A 22,265-nucleotide genomic window follows, 5' to 3' on the forward strand; every position below is an offset into this window, starting at 1 on the left:
GATCTCTGCAACCTCCGCCCCCCCGCCCCCGTCTTGAAGCAATTCTCCCTGCCTCAGCCTCCCCAGTAGTTTGGGAATACAGGCACCCGCCACCGCACCTGGCTAATTTTTGTATTTTTTAGTACAGATGGCGTTTTGCCATGTTGGCCAGATTCGTCTTGAACTCCTGACCCCAGGTGATCCACCCGCCTCAGCCTCCCGAAGTGCTAGGATTACAGGCGTGACCCACGGCATCTGGCCTACTAAACAATTTTTAAATCAGGGACCTAAGCCTCTGGATTTGGGTATCCATCATGGGTCCTGGATGCAGTCCCCCAGATACTGAGGGGTGATTGTACATTGACATTGAACAAGATGTTTCTAGATTGTCCTAGGTTGGGTTTCCTGAGAATCAGACTCTGAGGAGATTTGGAGGCTGGACATTTACTAGAGAAGACTTTTTGGATGATTACCAAGGAAGAAAGGAAGCAGGACTGGGCAGATAGAAAAAGTTAGGCTGCAGTGAAGTCTCAAGGATGTTCTCCACCGATCCCACAGGAACTCTAGTGCTGGGCTGGCCCTTCACAGTTGAAGGGATGGGCCAGGCCTTTATACCGCTTAACTGATCTGTGGTTGGATGTCTGTTGCCCTGGAAAGGGCCTAACTTCAACTCTCTTCAGCCAAGTCAATCATGGACGGAGGCTGGCAGCCGAGGTCTGTCTCAGCACTTCCAGGATCTGGGGAAATAAGCCTTTCATTCCTTGGGGGGTCAGGGTGGCACATAACAGCATTCACCACAGAGGTAGAGCTTTGAAGGAAACACATGTGCTAGAGAATAATGGGGAGGGAGAGGGAAAACACTTAGGTTGAGTGCTCAGAGAAAGGCTCTCTGAGTAGGTGACATCTGAACTAAGAGCTGAAGCAGAAGGATAAGCCATCCTCTGTGGAACAAAGGGAACAAGATTCTCTACTTTTCTGCTATGCACTAGGAATATAGCAGAGAAGACAAGTGGCTGCTACCTTCTGTTAGAGTGGGTGGCAGTGACTAGTTTTTCTAGATCTTGACTCCCTGCAGTAACTAAAGATGTAGTAAGTAAAAATGGATTGAGACTGAGAGGAGGATAGAGGAAAAAATGAGAACTACAATTTTGAAAAATGAGTCAACTTGGTAAAGACTTGATCTGTACAGTTTTTGGGGGGAGTTTGGTTTGGTTTTTGATCCTATACAGCAGTGAACTATGTTTTATTAAGATTGTCCCATTTTCTTCTCAAACCTGTATTCTCCTTGAGGACAAGAATCATGCCTTACTCTTCTCGGTAGTTTCCCCCTGAGCCTAATAGTCTTGCTAGCATAATAGACAGTAAGTGAGCATTTGGATAGAATTAATCTCATATATATTTGAAGTGAAAATTGCTAATCCCTAAATGATGTGAACGTGGGATACATGACTGTGTTTGGATTTGTCTTTCCAATATTTCCTCGCCTTATAAGTTAGAACCCAATTTTAGTCAAAATATTCGATGATAATATGTAATTGATTCAATCAAGCCGGAACCTCCAGGGGTGCCTATTTTTATATATGATTTGTGTAAGATAATATACTCCCAATAAAAGTAATGGCTGCCATGTATTGAGCACTTCCCACATGCTAAGCACTGCACTAAGCTATGAATATATATCATTGTCTTCACAATGTGGCCCCCTGTTTCAGATCATGATATTGAGGCAGGAGAGAAGTAATTTGTCCAAGAACATAACTAATTTGTGATGGGAGTTAGAATTTGATTCTCACCATTACTCAATGCTTTTGCTGTTAAGTGACCAACAACATGTCTGAAAATGTCGACCAAGTTTCAGTCATCATAGGATTCTCACATTTGATCACTTAGCTGCCCCATTAACTGTTATTAGAGAAATAAACCTGAAATTATTCACCCTGTCTTTGCTGCTTTGCTCTGTATCAATTTTTTGACTTTCTTCACAGCTTTCCTGGCTCTGACTTTAGAAGCTTGACTGTTATCTGTCCTATAATATCCTAGAATCTGAATACCAGATTCACTCTACCCTAGTCAAACCCCAGAGGCCTCAGAACCTCTCTCTTGACACTCTGGGTATTTTTATTCATAGCTAACGAACTGAAACTGCCCAAAGAAGCGGGCCCTCCTTTATGGGGACCGCTTGCCTTAGTTTGGGCATTAATTCTAATCCTCTCCTGTTCTTGCTATACTACAGGTTAATTCCAGTAATGTTTTTTTCTTTTTGACATAATCAAAATAATAATAATATCTAACAGTTACTGAGCCCAGACTAAGTGCCAAGTATTGTGATAACTGCACAGCAAGCTTGTGATATGGACAATTTTATTCACATTGTACACGTGATGGGACTGAAGCGTAGTGAGATTAAGTGTCTCATCCAAGGCCACACAGCCAGTTGTAAAGTGGTAAGTAAAGATTCAAAGCCAGGAAGGCCAGGTAGTATGAGTCCACAGCTCATCCCTTAGTCACTACATGACAATGCATTCTTAACAAAAATGATTTAAAGTGCTTGACTTTCTGAAAACTGGTAGGCAGGATCTAGATCCTAGTGGATTTTTCTTTCTGCTGTACTAAGAAATTTAGATTTCACTCTAGTCAAAAATGTCACTAAAGGCTTCTAAGCAAAGCAAGAAAACAACCAGATTTGGGTTTTTTCGTTTTGTTTTTTGGTTATTTTTGCAAGATGGCTATATTAAAAGTGTAGAGAGTGGATTAGTGGAGGTAGATTGGAACAGTGGGTCTCAAACTTCAGCTTCAGAATTACCTAAAGAGTTAATTAAAACACAGATTACTGGACCCCACCCTAGAGTTTCTGACTCAGTAGGTCAGGGGCAGCTTGGTAATTTGCATTTCTAATAAATTCCCGGGTGATGCGAATGGCACTGTTGAGAGGACCACACTTTGAGAACCATTGGAATCCAAGCAAAGAGGGCATGTGAGAGGGCACAAGGGTCTGGACTGTGACTCTAGGGCGGAGAGATGATGTAAAGAAACACTCATATCAAATGGCAGGATGTGCTGAGTGAGTTGAGGAGGAGCCTGAGGAAAAGGGCAGAGTCCACTATATCCAGATTTCTGAATTGAATGGCTTAGTAGATAATGCTTTTTGTTAACGAAACAGGAAATCCAGGTGGAACAGCGGTTTGGGAGGGAAAGAGGACTTGTTTTATATGAGATGAATTGAGACTATTTGTGGGGACGGTTAGTTCAAAGGTGAACAGTAGCAGTTTATTATGTGGGTCCAAGCTGGAGATGAACGTGTGAGAGCCAGAGTGGATGCATGATCATAGAAGTTTGGGGATTGAATGAGACCGCCCAGGAAACAAAGACTACCAAAGACAGATCTTTGATAAGGATGAATAGGTGGATGGAAACCAGCAGGCTATTAAAGAAGACTAAGAAGGAGCAGTATAGAGTCCTGAGTACTTAGGAGTCTCAACAACACATCAAAAGGCTACAGAGAGATTATGTAAGGGGAAGGATTAGTGATCTTTATAGTCAGAACACTTTCCGTGGAAAATGAAACAAAAGCAGATTGCTTGGGTTTGAAGATGGAATGGGAAGTGACTCTAGGAAAAGGATGCATTATTTGAAAGGAAAGAGATTGTGTAGTACTGAGAAGGAAAACTGGTAAAGGGCAGTTGCCTTAGGGAATTTGTTTTTGACTCTTTTCAGTGGAGAAAAATAGTCATAGTTATACAAAGGAGAAAGGCCCTTAAGAGTGGAAGGTTGGAGGTAGACGAAAGGGGATAATGAAGTTAGAACCCTGAAGACACAGTAGAAAGTGGGACTGGAAGATAGGTAATAGGAATACCAGTTCTTCTGACAGTAGGCAAGGAGATTTATTTTTTTATTTATTTATTGAGACAGAGTCTTGCTCTGTCACCTAGGCTGGAGTGTAATGGCGCGATCTCAACTCACTGTGACCTCTGCCTCCTGGGTTCATGCGATTCTCCTGTCTCAGCCTCCCAAGTAACTGGGATTACAGGTGCACGCCACCACATCCAGCTAATTTTTCATATTTTTAGTAGAAATGGGGTTTCACCATCTTGGCCAAAGTGGTCTCAAAATCCTGACCTCAAGTGACCCACCTTCCTCAGCTTCCCCAAGTGCTGGAATTAGAGACATGAGCCAGCGCACCCAGCTGGAAGGAGATTTAGTTGAGAGCTAAGGTGCATAGGTTTTTATGTATGGGGACAGCAAGTTAGAGGTGTTCATACCTAAATAGCCATAATGTCCTCTGGCCAATAGATTGTCTGCAGAAATGAAGGTGGAGCATACAATTAAAATCTTGAAAATGATGAAGGGTAGAAATGGGCTCTTTAGGGATTCAGAACATACCAGGAGCACATAACGTGTTTGTTGTAGCACTAAGGGCCTGATCATCTAGGTATTTGATCTGGAACAATCTGGCTATCTGCATGATACCTACTCCCCTCTCCTCCACCAGTCAATCACCAGCATCAAATGGCAGCCAGGGTGTAAAAACAGTGAAAGGAGATAGGATTCTCAGACAACTCTATAAACTACTACAACCATTCTGATAAACTACAGCTTGCTGGTAAGCTAGTTTTCACTTCTCATTAGTTGTTAATCACTGGCTTAGTATTTGAGACTGGCTACAATTAGTGAAACCCCCATATGAGACTTACGATGCTTTCAGTATATTTTTTATTTACAGATACACTAAATTCACAGCAATGGACAGGGGGGAATAGCAAAAGACATAAGATACTTACACATACCTGTTTCGGCCTTCTGACTACATATTCACTGCCGATTCTGGCTGTGCTGTCAGCAGCCTGGCTCTTGGATGTAGGTCAAGCTGACCTTGAATGGTTTGGTGGGGAAGGTGGTAGGATTTGCAAAATGGAAACTTTGGAACTCAGTTATGATCCATGGGTTCATTAAGAATTGACAGTATTGTTTTTGGGGTGCATTTTTTACAAGACTGGAGAAGTCCAGCAAAACGAGTATTATTTTAGGTGATATGGTTGGAAAAGAAAAAGGAAAACGATTGTTCTGTTTACCATGTCAGTTCATTGCATGGGCACAGTTGAAGACCATGTGCAGTCTTTTCTATTGTGTACACCCAAAAAATGCCACAATTCAAACTGCTGTATTAAAAACTGAGGATAAAAATAGCTTTTTAATGTTGGTGATGAGAATTCAGAAATGAAGAACTCACAAATACCTAAAGCCAACATTGTCATTGTAAAAGAAAAGGCATAGTACAATTCCAGTAAACTTCATAAAGTTTCATAATACAAGAGCTGGGTTAATTGGTTTTTAATATTCTATCTAATGTTCTCCTCATGATTCAGTTACATTCAGTGGAAGTTTTTAAAAATTACAATTTTTTCAAATACTTTAATCAGAACAGCAATTAAGACCAAAAAGAATACATTTTACAACTGTGTCCAGAAGACCAGCAGATGGCGCCCAGCAAGCCCGATAGGCAAAATGAGAACCTTTGATGTAACATTCCCAGCATCCAGGTTGTTTTAGGCCTCATTTTGCAGGAAGCAATACAAAAACTTGATGGCTTTAACCAATACTGTGCTAGATAGAATAATCTGATAGCTAGATCCAGCTGTTTGGGAAGTTCTAGGAAGTTTGCTTGCCTTTTTGCCCTTAACTTTACTATGTATAGTGTGTGTGCGTGTGTGTGTGTGTGTTTGTGTGTCAGTGTTTACTTGGCCTTTAAGCTACTCTAAAAGATTACAGTATTTGTAATGAGGTAGAAGTATAGCAAGCTTCTCTCTCTTCTGTTCATTAATCTCTTGCTGTCATTCTATACTGAGAACTAAATTAAAGAAAACTTAACTAGCCCATCTAATCTTAACCGTTAGTAGGTCATGGATGTGTTTTCGGAGGGTATAGACTCTTTTGCCCTCTAATTTTTTTTCTTTTTCTTACCTCCAGAACTGTAAGATGCCCTCTAATTTCGGACATGTGAAATGACAGCTGTTAACCTTTTATATATACCTGACATGTAAATCAGCCAAGGACATGCCAGGGGGTACGCATGGCTCATGCCTGTAATCCCAGCATTTTGGGAGACTGAGGCAGGTGGATCACTTGAGACCAGGAGTTGAGACCAGCCTGGGCAACATGGTAAAACCCTGTCTCTACTAAAAATACAAAAATTATTCAGTCATGGTGGTGTGCTCCTGTAATCTCAGCTACTTGGGAGGCTGAGGTACGAGAATCCCTTAAATCTGGCATGTGGAGGTGAGCCAAGATCACACCACTACACTCCAGCTTGGGCAACAGAGTGAGACTCTGTCTCAAAAAACGAACATGCCAGGCATGATGCCCCAAGCTAGTTGACCTCAGTGATCTTCAAGAGTGTGCATCTCGCCCTCCAAATGTTCCCCTCATCCATGATCACACACTGGAAATTCTGATGGCCAGTACTGCCCAAGCTGGGGCACGAATTCTTGACTTGAAAAATTGCTTAGTAGAATGCTAGCCAAGACTTCACAATCTAAATTGACTGCCACAGTTAACTGACAGTAATCTTAAAATCAAACATTTAGTGTTTCTTCATTTATGAAATGTGCTCATAAACTTGCTATGAAAGCAAAACAAAATGAAAAATATGAAACTTTTGAATAATTTAAGATCATATTTTTGAGAGAAGAATATGAAAAAGTATAATCCACATTAAGGTTGCCTCTAAATTTTTTCTAAACTTAACAAAAGACATTTTAGTGAATGAAACTATAAATATCAACTCTCTATTTTACTTGATCTACAATTTACTAATCTCATTTCATGTCTTGATTTCTCTATCCTTCTAAAGGAGTCTTTTTTTAGAAATATGTTTAAAGAAGATTCAGGAAAGAAAGATAAGAAAGGGCAGTGGCAAGTACATTAGAGGGTAAGGAAGGGAAAAAAGATGTGTCATTTCTCTTGTTGCTTTGCTCCAAACTTGAAAAGTTCAATAAATGAACATCAAACAGTAACTGTTTTAGGGATTAACCAGTTACTGCTCATCAAATCTGATCATTTTGAGCTTATTCTTGAGAAATCTTTGTTTTAGACTCAGAATCTCTGGTATCCACAAGATACTTCCATGCCACTTGGAATGACCTGCCAAGTGTTTTGAGGGAAGGACCATCTCAAGGCAAACTGTAAATAGCTTAAGTTTGTTTCACAAATTGGATCTCCCGGTCTGCCTGCTTCTCAGTATTATGAACCTTTCTAAAACTCAAGGTTTTACAAACTTTGTTGTCAAGTTCATTTAAAAAAATGAGTTAATTTTTAAGAAATGTGTTAATTCTGAAAAGCAGCACATAGAGGCTTTGAGCATGGACTCTGGAGTATTTACATAAATATTGCCATAGCATATTTTGCAATAAAGCATTGAAAAATCTCAAATTTCTTTCAATCACAGATTGGTCAAATTAGGATATCTCCTTTACAATCAAATGCTGTATAGCTCTTAAAAATGATAATGTTATATCCTTTGGAAGAGATATTCCACAACAGCTTGTGTATCATGATCACATTTTTGTTATACTCAAAAGATTTTAGCTCTCTTTTCCTTGTTTCTATATTTGCTAACTTTAAAAAGTAAGGTTATACTATATTTATTAGAAAAGGACAGTAATGCTATTTTTTTTTTGAGAAGGAGTTTAGCTCTTGTTGCCCAGGCTAGAGTGCAATGGCATGATCTCAGCTCACTGCAACCTCTGCTTCCCAGGTTCAAGTGATTCTCCTGCCTCAGCCTCCTGAGTAGCTGAGATTATAGGCGCCCACCACCACACCAGCCTAATTGTTTGTATTTTTAGTAGAGACAGCGTTTCACCATGTTGGCCAGGCTGGTCTTGAACTCCTAACCTCAGGTGATCCACCTGCCTCTGCCTCCCAAAGTGCTGGGATTACAGGCATGAGCCACCATGCCCAGCCCTAATTTTCATTTTGTAAAAAAACACAGAGGAATTAAGACAAAAAAAGTGCTAAATTAAAATTGTATCCCCAAAATATGGTTGATTATAAGTAAAAGCTCTGCAAAAGTTTATAAACAAAATAAATAACACATTACCTCGCTAACTACCATATCAAATATAAAATTTGAAAACTATATTTTTTTTGTAAAACTAGCAATGAACTTTGCTAGGAATGTCTAGTAAGGTCTAATGTGTCTTGCCCTGACAAGAGGTTATGCAGGTGGTAGAATACATGCAGTGTACTGGAAATTTTTCACTATTAAGTGAAAGAAATGAAGTAGTTGAAAGTTATATGCCAATGTCACTTTTTTTAGATATATGTTTTTTCTTTTAAAATAGAGATGAAGTCTCACTATATTGCCCAGGCAGTCTCGAACTCATGGGCTCAAGCAGTCCCCCTGCCTCAGCCTCCTAGAGTGCTGGGGTAACAGGTGTGAGCCACTGTGCCTGGCCTTTTTGTTCTTTTTATTTAATATTTTTTTTCTTTTAAAATAGAGATGAGGTCTCACTATATGTCAGTGTCATTTTAAAGTGCTGAATTCCATCTTGCTCAGTGAAAATGGACTATTGTATGTACAGTGTGATACTTACTGTTTTTATGTGAATTAAATGAAAACTCTAAAAATAGTTTGTAAAGTAAAAAGCCCTTTCATACTGATCCTAATCATTTCCCAAGCCTTTCAAAGGACGACAGAATTATCTGTCAGAAAATAGTTACTTGCTCTCTCTCACCCCCATTAGCCAAATCAATATATGAGATATGGAGAATTTGAGGAAATGGGGACATGTAGATGTTCAGTAAACATTAAGGCAATTAATCATTAAATCAGTCTATGTCATTTACTAACCAGGAAGTACTGTACTGAGTCTCAGTGATGTTTAGCAAATAAAGAGTTTTCACTTAAAATAGATACTAATTTCCAGGTTTAACTAAACCTAAATCTAGAAAAAGATTCATCGATTCTTAAGTTATCCTAATGGGAAGAATAATAGACTGTTAAGCACAGTAAACATATAATTGTGCATTTCTTTTATCTTTAACTGGGAGATGACCCAAAGGTTCACTATTATAGGGAGCTAACCCTATATAATTTTCACTCTTCTCAAGGAGGGTTCATAACTGTGTCATTACTTGCTGTTAACTACCGTGCCGGAGAGAATATTACAACACTTTCCCAAACATTGATGTTACAGATTGTCATTTAATTTGTTTCTAATTTTAGCTCTTGAGTTACAAATCTCCATTTTATTATTACATCCTTTTATCCTATTCAGTCTCTTTTGCTGTTTGTTTGTTTTTTTGAAACCGTCTCATTTCGTCACCTATGTTGGAGTACAATGGCGTTATCTCAGCTCACTGCAGCCTCAACCTCCCAAGGTCCAAGTGATCCTCCTACCTCAGTCCCCCCACACAGCTGGGACTACAGGCATGCGCCAACATGCCCGGCTAATTTTTGTATTTTTTTTTTGTAAAAACAGGTTTTGCCACGCTACCTAGGCTCAAGTGATCCGCCCACCTCAGGCTCCCAAAGTGCTAGGATTACACTTGTGAGCCACTGCACCTGGCCCTAATCTCTTTTTATATAAGCTAAGGTTTTTTTTTTTTTTGAGTTTATAGTTCAGGAAAAGGGTGACATGTTGATAATCATGGAGAAGTAAATGGGGAATGACAGAGATGGCTGTTAAAAGTAATGTGACTTGATAACCTCATGTTGAGAGTAACAGAGGTGCCAAAGTCACCTTACGTATTGAGACTGGATATGAATAGCAGTATCTTCTAGACCTTTAGTTTAAGGTGTTTTGCAGACAAAAATGCCATATGTCAGTCAACATAGGCCAGTTGACTTTGGTGCAGCTTCTGTCCCTCCTATAAAAAGTAGCCCTTACTAGAATTCTTCCCTCATTACTCTAAATCACCTAGTTCCTCCCCAGTTATTTTATTGTGCCCTCAAATCCCCAAAGGCTTTTGCCTTCGGACTTCACAATGAAATTTCATTATGATACAGTTATTTGTAATTGATTTCCTCTAAAAATGGAACATAAGCATGTCAATAAAAGGTGTATTCTCTAAAGGTTACAAAGAGTATATAGCATGCCACAGTACGTTAGGAAAGGAAAAGGCCATAAAATACTTTCATTTACAAAGTAGGTCATGTTTTCTCTAGTAATTTTGCAACAAAGTTCTTATAAAATATGAATTTAGACCTTTGGGAGAAATGATTTATAATGCTAAGAATAACATGTTCATAGCTATAAGATAACATCTTTTATTATTTATTATTTTTAATATGTATACACAGAACACAGAGACGGTTCAGTCTATTTAACTCAGTACTATTGTATTTTAGTCTTAAAAGGGGGAGTAAGGAGAAATTCTTTTCAGACCTTTTTCTAATGGCATTTAGACACAAATAAAGTAATTTAGGAGATTTCATGCTACTAAAACTCAGAGATGCAATTGAGCCAGGTTCATAGCATGTCTCATAGATGGTGGAGCAGTCCTTATTAAGAGTATAAGGAAGAGTATAAGGAGTCTTTAGAGGTTGTCCAGACTCAAGTTCCCAAACCCAGCAGATCATCAAACATAGCACCTTTCTGGGCCCTACTTCTATCCTTTCCAAAAAATTTTTTTTAAATCTATTTTAAAAGCCAACTAGCTTTGTAACTCTAGACAACTGTCTAGTCCCAGTTTCTTTATCTAAACTAGGTTGATAATAACCCTCTAAAGTAGGGTTTCTAGTGATTCAGGGCACACACTCTGAAATGCAGTAGTTTTGCACACAAATGTGGAAATGGCATTAAATTCATTCTAATTCATAGCATCCAAGCCAGAAGTATTTTACTGCAATTGGAATCCATGCTCAGCTGTTGTAATCTCAGTTGAAACACTGTCACTGCATCCTGTCAGAATATAGAACCTAAATTCTTTTTTCTCCCAAGTAGCTGGGACTACAGGCCCCCACCACCACTCCTGCCTAATTTTTTTGTATTTTTAGTAGAGACAGGGTTTCACAGTGTTAGCCAGGATGGTCTTGATCTCCTGACCTCATGGTCTGCCCACCTCGGCCTCCCAGAGTGCTGGGATTACAGGCGTGAGCCACCACACCTGGCCAGAACCTAAATTCTTATTGCATATTTGTGGATTACCATTTAATTCTTCTGTTAAAATTGCGACTAAATGTGATTGTAATTTTTCTTTTTTTTTTTTTTTTTGTGATGCAGTCTCCTTCTGTTGCCCAGTGCAGTGGCACCATCTTGGCTTACTGCAACCTCCACCTCCCAGGTTCAAGTGAGTCTCCTGACTCAGCCTCCCAAGTAGCTGGTATTACAGGCATTCATCACCATATCCGACTAATAGTTGTACTTTTAGTAGAAATGATGTTTCACTATGTTTCCCAGGCTGGTCTTGAACTCCTGACCTCAGTTGATCTGCCCGTCTCAGCCTCCCAAAGTGCTGGGATTACAGGCGTGAGCCACCACACTCAGTAATTATAATTATTTAAAATTATAAATTTTTAAATAATTTTAAAAATCACACTCAGTAATTATAATTATTTAAAATTATAAATTTATAATTATAAATTTATAATTTTAATTTTTAATTTTAAATAATCACACTCAGTAATTATAATTATTTAAAATTATAAATTTAAAATACTGTAATTATAATTTTTTAAAAATATAACTTTAAAAAAGGCTTTTACTCTATTGTGGCTTAGAGAACATTAATATATTTGAAGAACGCTCCATGCATGTGTGTTTCCAAAGATTCATATAACTTTTTCAGCAGGTAATGTTGCTCCTTTACAATTGTTGCCAAAAAGTCAGTATTGCTCTGTAAGTTCCCCAAGGCCGACTGCCTGCTCCCTTTGGGTCAACAACATGTCTCTTTTTGTTTATTAACATTGCAATGTATTATAATTAAAAATCTTTAACAGTCAGCGTTTGTTAGAGTACAGCATGCTAGTTGTAGTGATTTAGAAATGTAATTAAAGGGAGGTTGTGGGTTTTAGTGGGGTTTTTTCCTCTAACTGTAACCTTTTCTTAGGTACACCGATACTGAAGTACTATGAGCCTTCAGAACTTGTGGAGAGACTACAAAGTTTTGATTGTTATGGTCCCTTTAATTGGGCTCATACATTTGGGGTGGTACAGAATCAAAAGCAGCCCTGTTTTCCAAATACCTAAAAACAACAACATTCCTGAGGAAGATAGTCTGGGACTTTCAAATCTTCAGAAGAGCCAAATCCAAGGGAAGTAGCAGGCTTGCGATCTTTAGGTAAGTTCCATTTAACCTGGTTGGTTCATCATATGGTACATTCCAACAATGGGAATCTCTATCTGTTAGATCTCTGGCAAGGAAAAGCCTAAATTGGCAAGTTACCTGTTGTTTTTATTATGACCCACTGTACTATCCTGCAGTTGTTTCTAGAAAAGTTTGTTGTGCAGAGACATTTGACACTTGCCTGGCAGTCAATTGAATGCAAAGGGAAAGGGCAGTTTTGCTAGCAGCATCACTAGGATCATGAACATGTACAAAGGAGCCCCTGCCTCCTTACCATTACATGCCACAAAAGTCCGAATTTGTACAAGATTATTTTCTTCTATTAGTGTTCTTTTTTTTATAATACGAAACTAATTGTATTCATGTCTTAACATCAACTATTTTAGCTTGACCATAATTTGTTACATTTGACAGTCACTGAAATAAAGAGGATGGAGTTATATAATTCAGGTCTATAGTCCCTTATCCATAATTCCAAAATTCAAAAAGTTCTCAAAATCAAAACATTTTATCCTAACTCCTTTGGCAGCAAAACTTGATCTTAACTGACATGAGACAATTTGCAGCGCAGTTGTCTCCCTTTATCCGTAGTTTGGCTTTCTTCAGTTTCAGTTACCTACGGTCAACCCTAGTCTGAAAATATTAAATAGAAAATTCCAGAAATAAGTAATCATAAATTTTAAATTATGCACCTTTCTGAGTAGCATGATGAAATCCTGGGCTATTCTACTTCATCCACCCAGGACATGAGTCATTCCCTTATCTGTCTACCTGCTCGTTAGTCACTTAGTAGCACTCTGGGGTAAATCAACTGTGGTGGTATCTCCATGCTTACATTCAGGTAACCCTTACTTTACTTCACAGTGTACCCAAAGCACAAGAGTATTGCGCCTAATTTATAAATCGAACTTCATCATAGGTATGTATGTACAAGATGAAAACATAGTATATATAGGGTTTAGTGCTATATGCAGTTTCAGGCATCCACTGGGTGGTCTTGGAACATATGCCTCATAGATAAATGGGGGAGGTTACTGTTTTTAATTCCACTTAATATGAAAATTGAGTTTCACTGCAGAAATTTTATTGGCATTTGTTGCATTTGATTTACTATAATATAGCGTTATACTATATTATGTTATATTGATTATGAATGTTATATATACTATATTGTATTTATAAAATCTAAGAAATTCTGAATTATGAAACTCATCTAGCCCAAGGAGTTTCAGATAAAGAACTGTGACCTTATAACTGTAAAGCATTTTCTATTGTAATTTACTTTTTAACCTTGACGTGAATAATATGCTCTAAGTTTTGGCATAAGGTAGATGAGTGTAAGGTTCTGCTCTTTATAGAAGAAGAACCTCAGTAAGATTTTCCTTATTTATAAGCCTTGGTCTGAGATTTTGATTTATGATATAATTACTGGTTTCAACAATATTTTAAATCAGTATTTTATTTTTAAATGTTCATAAGCAGAAGTGGAAGAGCATGGCTTAATATATTAGACAATTATTAAATATAAAAAGCCACATAGTAACATAGAAGCTTAACAACTTAAAAGAGTAATTTTAGGACATAAAATTTGTATTTATAGGAAGAGTTTTAATATATATGAGCAGGGAGTCACAGAATTTATTAGATGCTGGATTTTTATATATATAGTCTTCCAGACTGTAGTAAGACCATTATGTTATGTATGTATATTGTAATTATGACAAGAAGTAAAGAACAAAAAGATGTCATAACAGTTTGCAGGCCAGGTATGGCCAAACTTTGGAGGAAGAATATTAAGTAGTTTCTTGTGCAAAAGGAAATACTCTTGGGGGAAAAATAGAGCTGAGAAAAGAATCTCCTCCAAAATATTAGGTGAATGTAGTAAGAGGTTTTAGATGCCAACGCAGCAATAGTTAAAAGTTTTAGAGGCTAACATTTCCCGTCAAGCAAGCAGAAGCAGATATTTAAACAGGCTTTTAGTAAGCAAAAGTTAGAGCCAGATTTAGAGTAAGTTAAACACCAATTCCGAATAGTTGAAGTACATCAAAAAATGCATTGTATTTGTCTCTTATTTTCTATTCTTATTTTCATTATGGAAAATTACATACGTGCCACAAAGTAGAGAGAGGATGGTATAGTAAGCCCTCAAGTGTCCATCAGCTGGCTTTAATAGTTAACAGCATTCTGCCACAACCAGCTTTAATAGTTAAGGTCATTTTGCCACAACCAGCTTTAATAGTGAATATCATTTTGCCAGTCTTCTTTTATCCATCTTTTCCTCTGTTTTTTGAACTGCTAGAATATTTTAAATCAAATCTTAAGCTCGACTATGTAGTCCTTTAGTACGTGTCTTTAACAGTAAGAATAAACACACATACACAAACACATTTGCATTATCACCCAGAAAAACTTAACAGTGACTCTTTACCTACAGTTTGATACCCAAGGCCATGTTTATATTTCTGAATTTGTCTTAAAAAGTCGTTACAGGTGGTTTGTTGGAATCAGGATCCAAACAAGGTCTACATATTACATTTGATAGACAATGTCTCTTTTCAATTCCCCTCCTAAATCTGCCTTTAAAAAAAATTCCCACATTCTCAATTTGGCTGATTGCTTCCTCATCTTGTCTTTTAACAATTTTCCTCTCTCCCCATTTCCTGTAATCTTGTACTTATATTAAGAGACTACTTTCATTTGTTTTTTTAATGTATTTTTTGAACAAGAATACTTCATAGATGGTACTGTGGAATAGATCCTAGGTAATCATGTTGTTTCACATATAATGTCTGATCCACTTTTGATGGGCGTGGTGTTAGTTTTTTTTTTTTTTTTTTTTAAGAGAGAGAAGGGCCTTGATTTGTCACCCAGGCTACAGTGCAGTAGCATATCATAGCTCACTACAGCCTCAAACTCTTGGGCACAGGCCTTGATTTGTCACCCAGGCTACAGCATAGTAGCGTATCATAGCTCACTGCAGCCTCAAACTCTTGGGCACAGGCCATCCTCCAACCTTAGCATCCCAAGTAGCTGGGACTACAGGCATCCACCACCATACCTGGCTAAGTTCTAAAATTTTTTTAGAACCAGGGTCTTGCTGTGTTGCCCAGGCTGGTCTCAAATTTCTGGCCTCAAGCAACCCTCCTGCCTTGGCCTCCCAAAGTGTTGGGATTACAGGCAAGAGCCACTGCGTCTAGCCAGTGTTGCTAAGACTAACAGGCAAGTTAGCAGTGTTTCTTTCCATTGTAAAGTTCCCCCCTTTTTTCTTTTTTTTTTTTAAAAGATGCAGTAAGGCGATGTCAGCTCGCTGCAACCTCTGCCTCCTGGGTTGAAGTGATTCTCCTGCCTCAACCTCCCGAGTAGCTAGGATTACAGGCACCTGCCACCACACCTGGCTAGATTTTTGTATTTGTTTAGTAGAGACAGGATTTCACCATGTTGGCCAGGTGATCTTTTACTTAATAAATTATCAGCGACTATTCATTATCATTGCTGTAACCTAGAAATTGGCAAACTTTTTTCTATAAAAGACCAGATAGTAAATATTTTAGGCTTTGCAGATCACATAGTGTCTGTACCAACCCCTCAGCTTTCTGTTGTAGTGTAAAAGCACTCATACACAGTACACAAATTAATGAGCATGGCTGCTTTCCAATAAAACTTCGTTTACGAAAACAGGCAGCAGGCTGGATATGGTCCCTAGGCTTAATTTACCAACCACTGTTTGTGGGTCTAATACACTATTTCATTAGGGGTTGCCAAATTATGCTGCTCAAATTCTATCATTCCTTCTCCATTTATTAGCTGGAACAACTTTCCATCGTCAACCATTCAGTTACCCCAAAATGCATTTATACAAGGAAAGGAAGATACATGTTTTATCTCTGTAATTCCCTTTATTGCTTTTTATAATAATGAGTGCTCAAGCCACTTAGGGTTTTTGTTTTTGGTTTTAGTATGAACATGTGGGTTTGCATATATTTCAGTTATCTTAATCTATTGCAGTCGTCATTTTTTTTTTTAATGCTAAAGTTGTCCCATTTTGGATCCTCTCCATGTTGACTCCTGTCGTTTTTCCTTTGTCCTTGTGATATGACCCAGGTAGTCTTTAATACATCCTTACTTTTTGGCAGAAAAGGACCCCAGCTTACCTTGTGTATTTCTTACCTCATACCTATAATCAGTCTTTTTGCCAAAGAACTCCATTTGCTTTTAGGAAAAACTTTTTACCTGTTTATATTTTCTTTAAATCATATTTTATAGTGCACCTCTTACTTCAGAAGACAGTCATGCAAGTTTTACTGTTATTTTAATTAAGTTATTCATCACTGCAACAACAATAAAAACCCATCTGCCAAGCCTGTGCATCCAGGAATAGTCAGGACCATTCATCTGATGGTAACTCTTGGAATTATGGAGCTCCTTGTTTAGGAAGAAAGAGTTTTAATAGAGCTGAACTGATACTTCCAAACATGTTCTATAAACTAGCTCCAGTGGTTTGGATTTTTTTCTCTTGTACCTTCTTTTGTTCAAGTCTAGACCTGTGATCACAGGTCAACAAGTTTTGGCATCTTCAAAATGATTTGGGAGTCGCTAACACTTTCAGTGATTTCTTTATCATTTTAATGAAATACTAACCAAAAGATGTGTAGACTGGTCTCACTGCTGTAAGACTAACAGAGGTGCCAACATAGCATTCTGTTTTTGAAAAGTTACATGTCACTATTAAGTATTGAAAATGTTCTAACTAGAAAAACCTTTTTCTTAATCATAGTTTTTATTGTGGTGTGTGTGTGTGTAAGTTTTAACATGCAAATTACCATAGAGAAGTCACTATGAGGTTTCATTTAAATGAATTTCTCAGATTTTGCTGAATCTGAAGTAACCATTGAAATATTTAAGTACCTTGGCTGTTCCTGGCATAGATAAACAGATTTTTCTTTTCCTCCTCATGCCACACAAAAGTTGACAATAGCTTTGTCACCACAGGAAGAAAGCTGACCATTATTGCCCTTACTTTATTTGGGCCCAGTTGCCATGGTTACAGCCCTTTAACTAAATTGGGAGCAGTAACCAAAATAACATTTTGCATAACATTCCCTTGTTCTGCCCACCTCTTTGCACATCTTCAAATCAAGGTTTGGGTCTGATCACCATACTATGCTGTAGCCTACTTTTAGGAAGTACCTTAGGCTAAACAGATTTGTTTCATTTATGCTAAATGCTCTCCTGGACGCTACCATACTCAGCATATTTCTGGAAATACTAACTAATAATTATACCTTTAAAACACCAGGCCTCAACAGATAAGATCTATGATCTAACATTTTTATTCTTTTCACACATTATTATTAATATGTCAGGAATTTATGCCTCAAGGCACACTTTTTTTTAACAAGGACACTACCTTGTTAAGGAAACTAGAATTGTATTTCTATGTGTCCATTTGATATATGATAACATTTTATGGTATTTAGAGTTTGAAATTGAATTGCAACTCAGATCCTATTTTTGTTGTTGGTGTTATCCAGCATATCCCTTGGTTTTTGCATTTTGGTACTGTCATTAACCAGTGCTTTGGGGAGGATTAGTTGACTAGGACTTCCAAAACTGAAAGTCATTGATTGATAAAGTAAAATGATAGAAAATTAGCTCTGACTTTAGCCAGGTGTTTAAAACATGGTTTGCTTTTTGGTACAATGTGTTGTGCAGATTTATTCAGCTAAATATAGACTATACATTAGTGAGTTTCTGCAGCAGACATGCCAACAGCTATCTTGTTTTTATAATTATTTACAAACAGGACTTGATGTAAATGCAGTTCTGTTCAAACCTAAAGTTTCCAAGCAAACCACAATTATAGATAAAAACGTAATATTAAATCTTGATGTCGGAGAATAAAAATATTCGGGACCTCTTTTAAGACTCAGAGATTGCTGGGCGCAGTGGCTTATGCCTGTAATCCCAGCACTTTGAGAGGCAGAGGCAGGCGGATCACCCGAGGTCGGGAGTTCGAGACCAACCTGACAAACATGGAGAAACTCTGTCTCTACTAAAAATACAAAATTAGCTGAGCATGGTGGCACATGCCTGTAATCCCTGCCACTGGGGAGGCTGAGGCAGGAGAATTGCTTGGACCCAGGAGGCGGAGGTTGCGGTGAGCCGAGATTGCGCCATTGCACTCCAGCCTGGGCAACAAGAGCGAAACTCCATCTCAAAAAAAAAAAAAGACTCAGAGACCTAATTCTGTGTTTTATATTGTAGCATTTCTCTCTTAGAAGCATGCCATATTCAAATAACTGCTGTAAGCTTTCTAGCCATGTTGTTGTGCCTTACAGAATCACTGAAGTACAAGCACTTTTTCTTGTAGAGGGGATTTATTGAAGAATAAGGGAATTTTAAGTCAAAGTTGGTTTACTTTTCTCATTTTCGGGAGGTTTGTGCCAGTTAGTAGTTCCTTTTTCTAAAAAGCCAGCAGAACATTAGAATAAATTATTAAACTGTAGTCTACAAAATGCTTGGGAAGTATTTATCTAAAACGTTTTATTTTTATTTCTTAGATAAAGAAGCAGCTTTGAATCTGAGCTTCATGTCAAAAGAAGAGATGAAAAATACCAGTTGGATTAGAAAGAACTGGCTTCTTGTAGCTGGGATATCTTTCATAGGTGTCCATGTTGGAACATACTTTTTACAGAAGTCTGCAAAGCAGTCTGTGAAATCTCAGTCTCAAAGCAAACAAAAGAATATTGAAGAGTGAAGTAAAATAAATGTTTGGAATTACTAATTTGTCATGAAACCATTATATGATGATTAGCTTCATAAACATTGAACTGTTTGATTTTGTAGCCACAATGCTGCATATTCATACTTTAATTCCTAAAGAATAATTTTTAATGTTAAAACGTGATAATACAACAAATAGAAAAATGTGGTTTACAAAATAAAAATGGTCTTCACTAGTTACCACCTGAAGTAAGATGTCTCGTTTGGAAGCTAAGAAGCCATCATTGTGTAAGAGTGAACCACTGACAACTGAGAGAGTCAGGACCACACTTTCTGTCTTGAAAAGAATCGTAACATCATGCTATGGCCCTTCAGGTAGGCTGAAGCAGCTGCACAATGGCTTTGGAGGTTACGTGTGCACAACCTCACAGTCCTCAGCCCTGCTCAGTCACCTTTTGGTCACACATCCCATTTTAAAGATCCTGACAACGTCCGTGCAGAATCATGTGTCAAGCTTCAGTGATTGTGGCTTATTCACAGCCATTCTTTGCTGCAACCTGATTGAAAATGTTCAGAGATTAGGCTTGACACCCACCACTGTCATTAGATTAAATAAACATCTTGTGAGTCTTTGCATCAGTTATCTGAAGTCCGAGACCTGTGGTTGTCGAATCCCAGTCGACTTTAGTAGTACTCAGATCCTCCTTTGTTTGGTTCGCAGTATATTAACAAGTAAACCTGCCTGTATGCTCACCAGAAAGGAAACAGAGCATGTCAGTGCTTTGATTCTGAGAGCCTTTTTGCTAACAATTCCAGGAAATGCTGAAGGCCACATCATTTTAGGGAAGAGTTTAATTGTACCTTTAAAAGATCAAAGAGTTATAGATTCCACTGTATTACCTGGGATACTCATTGAAATGGCAGAAGTTCAATTAATGAGGCTATTACCTATCAAAAAATCAACTGCCCTCAAGGTGGCACTCTTTTGTACAACTTTATCCGGAGACATTTCTGACACTGGAGAAGGAACTGTGGTGGTCAGTTACGGGATTTCTCTTGAAAATGCAGTCCTGGACCAGCTGCTTAACCTAGGAAGGCAGCTAGTCAGTGACCATGTAGATCTTGTCCTGTGCCAAAAAGTTATACACCCATCTTTGAAGCAGTTTCTCAATATGCATCGTGTTATTGCCATAGACAGAATTGGAGTGACTCTGATGGAACCCCTGACTAAAATGACAGGTAAAACTCACTCTTGGTTTTTGCCCCTTACCGTTAATAAATCACAGTTTTTTGAGCAGAGATATTTTTGGTTTGTGTCACTGTTAACATCTTGAAAAATTGACACAGCATATGTCAGTATCATTTCTGGCATCAAAGGTTTCTGAAAAAAGATCCTATATTGTTCACATACTAAAAATGCAGTTGATTATAGCCATTTTCATATCGTAATCTAACCCCCCAATATTTTACAGGTTATTGAGAAGTCTAACATCCTCATAATCCTAAGGTCTTCCATACTTTGCACAAAATTCTTCAGCCTCAGTTCGCAAAACTCTTAAATCATGTTATATTTAGAAAATAATTGTGTAACTAGAATGCCCCTTTTTCTTCACTTTATCATAATTGCAACAAACTTCTGTCCTTCTGCTTAAGTACTTGTTTCTAATGGGAGGGGGATGTACATGCACCACTGTTTTACCTATATCAAAACTGTTTCCAGCTGACCTTGAGAACCAAGATTATCTTTTACTTTCAACACCTATTACAGGCCTGACCCACAGTAGGTGTTCTAAAGTGTTTATTGAATTGACTGAAATATAGTTGGTAATATACAGAACTACAATAGGCAAAAAAATTCACTGTATTTTACAAACTCAGCAAATTAAAAGCAAATATAAGACCTGTGAGAGCCAAAGAAAAATGACGAGCTGAAGAGTTCCTAATTTGAGCTACTTTTCAGTGTTCCTTTAATTGCTTTGACAATCTCTCAGAAAGATGATCATTTAGTCTGCATTGTTTCCAATTTTTAAGTTATTAGACTTAAACCATTGTTAAAGTTCATTAATAAAAGTCTTAGTATAAATTATCAAAAAAGGGCCTTATGTATGCTCAGTGTTGAATATATAGTATCTCTGGGTTACTGTCCTACCTTTGTAAGACTCAAATGACTATCAAAGTGCAAGTTTCTTAATAATGGAAATAATGCCTTAGAACTCATTGTTGGTATGGTGAGTCAGACTGATATCCTTAAATATCTACTAGCTTTGCATGAATCTGGCAATTTCCAGCTTGTAAATACTGGGTCTTCCAGATTGATTTTTAAAATACGGGACACTTTAGCCAGGTGTGGTACATGCCTGTAGTCCCAGCTACTTGGGAAGTTGAGGCAGGAGGATTGCTTGAGCCGAGGAGTTCAAGTCCAGCCTGGGCAACAAAGCAGGACCACATCTAAAAAAAAAAAAAAAAAAAAAAAAAAAAGGGCCGGGCGGTGGCTCAGGCCTGTGATCCCAGCACTTTGGGAAGCCAAGGCGGGCGGATCACGAGGTCAGGAGATTGAGACCATCCTGGCCAACATCGTGAAACCCCGTCTCTACTAAAAATACCAAAAAAATTAGCTGGGCATCGTGGCCGCCCGCACTTGTAATCCCAGCTACTTGGGAGGCTGAGGCAGGAGAATTGCTTGAACCCGGGAGGTAGAGGTTGCAGTGAGCCAAGATTGCACCACTGCCCTCCAACCTGGTGACAGAGCAAGACTCCCTATCAAAAAAAAGAAAACATTTTCCCATAGAAACCATATTGTAACTGGGGGCTGGGTTTCCACGCTAGCCCACAGTATATACCTAAACATGGCATTAACAGCCATAGTTTTAGTCCTGGGTCTTGGGAGCAGAGACCTTTTGAGAAGAAGAGGCAGAAAACTGCACTAGGTACATGGCACAGGTAAACTTTTAGGTAGATGAAGTACGTTTTTGGCCTTACCTATCTCCCCTGGTGTATCTAAGTTAACATTACCTCATTTCAGGCCTTCAAACAAAATTCCTATTTATTAATGATATAGGTTGCGTAGTGGGTCATACTGTGGATGGGTGCCACATGTGAAGCGTATTGCAGCTTACAGAGGTTTTTTGGGTTTTTTGTTGTTGTTTTTGTTTGTTTTTTTAAGATGGAGCCTCACTCTGTCGCCCAGGCTGGAGTGGCGTGGCGCAATCTCGGCTCACTGCAACCTCCACCTCCTGGGTTCAAGCAATTCTGTCTCAGCCTCCCTAGTAACTGGGACTACA

The 22,265-nt window shown here is 38.2% G+C and overlaps 1 protein-coding gene across 2 annotated transcripts in view; it reads left to right on the plus strand.

Moving 5' to 3' along the window:
- Positions 1-22,265, plus strand: part of MKKS (McKusick-Kaufman syndrome) — a 29,088-nt gene that overhangs the window by 1,528 nt on the left and 5,295 nt on the right. Inside the window, exons 2-3 of one of the 2 annotated variants that reach the window (XM_023217850.2) lie at positions 12,025-12,255; positions 18,822-20,223. In XM_023217850.2, coding sequence (XP_023073618.1) covers positions 19,239-20,223 — 985 coding nt within the window. In that variant the 5' untranslated portion in view covers positions 12,025-12,255; positions 18,822-19,238. The remainder of the gene's footprint in view (positions 1-12,024; positions 12,256-18,821; positions 20,224-22,265) is intronic. The other variant, XM_023217851.2, reaches the window with a different exon arrangement.

This window comes from Piliocolobus tephrosceles, chromosome 20 (genome assembly GCF_002776525.5).
Source record: "Piliocolobus tephrosceles isolate RC106 chromosome 20, ASM277652v3, whole genome shotgun sequence".
NCBI lineage: Eukaryota > Metazoa > Chordata > Mammalia > Primates > Cercopithecidae > Piliocolobus > Piliocolobus tephrosceles.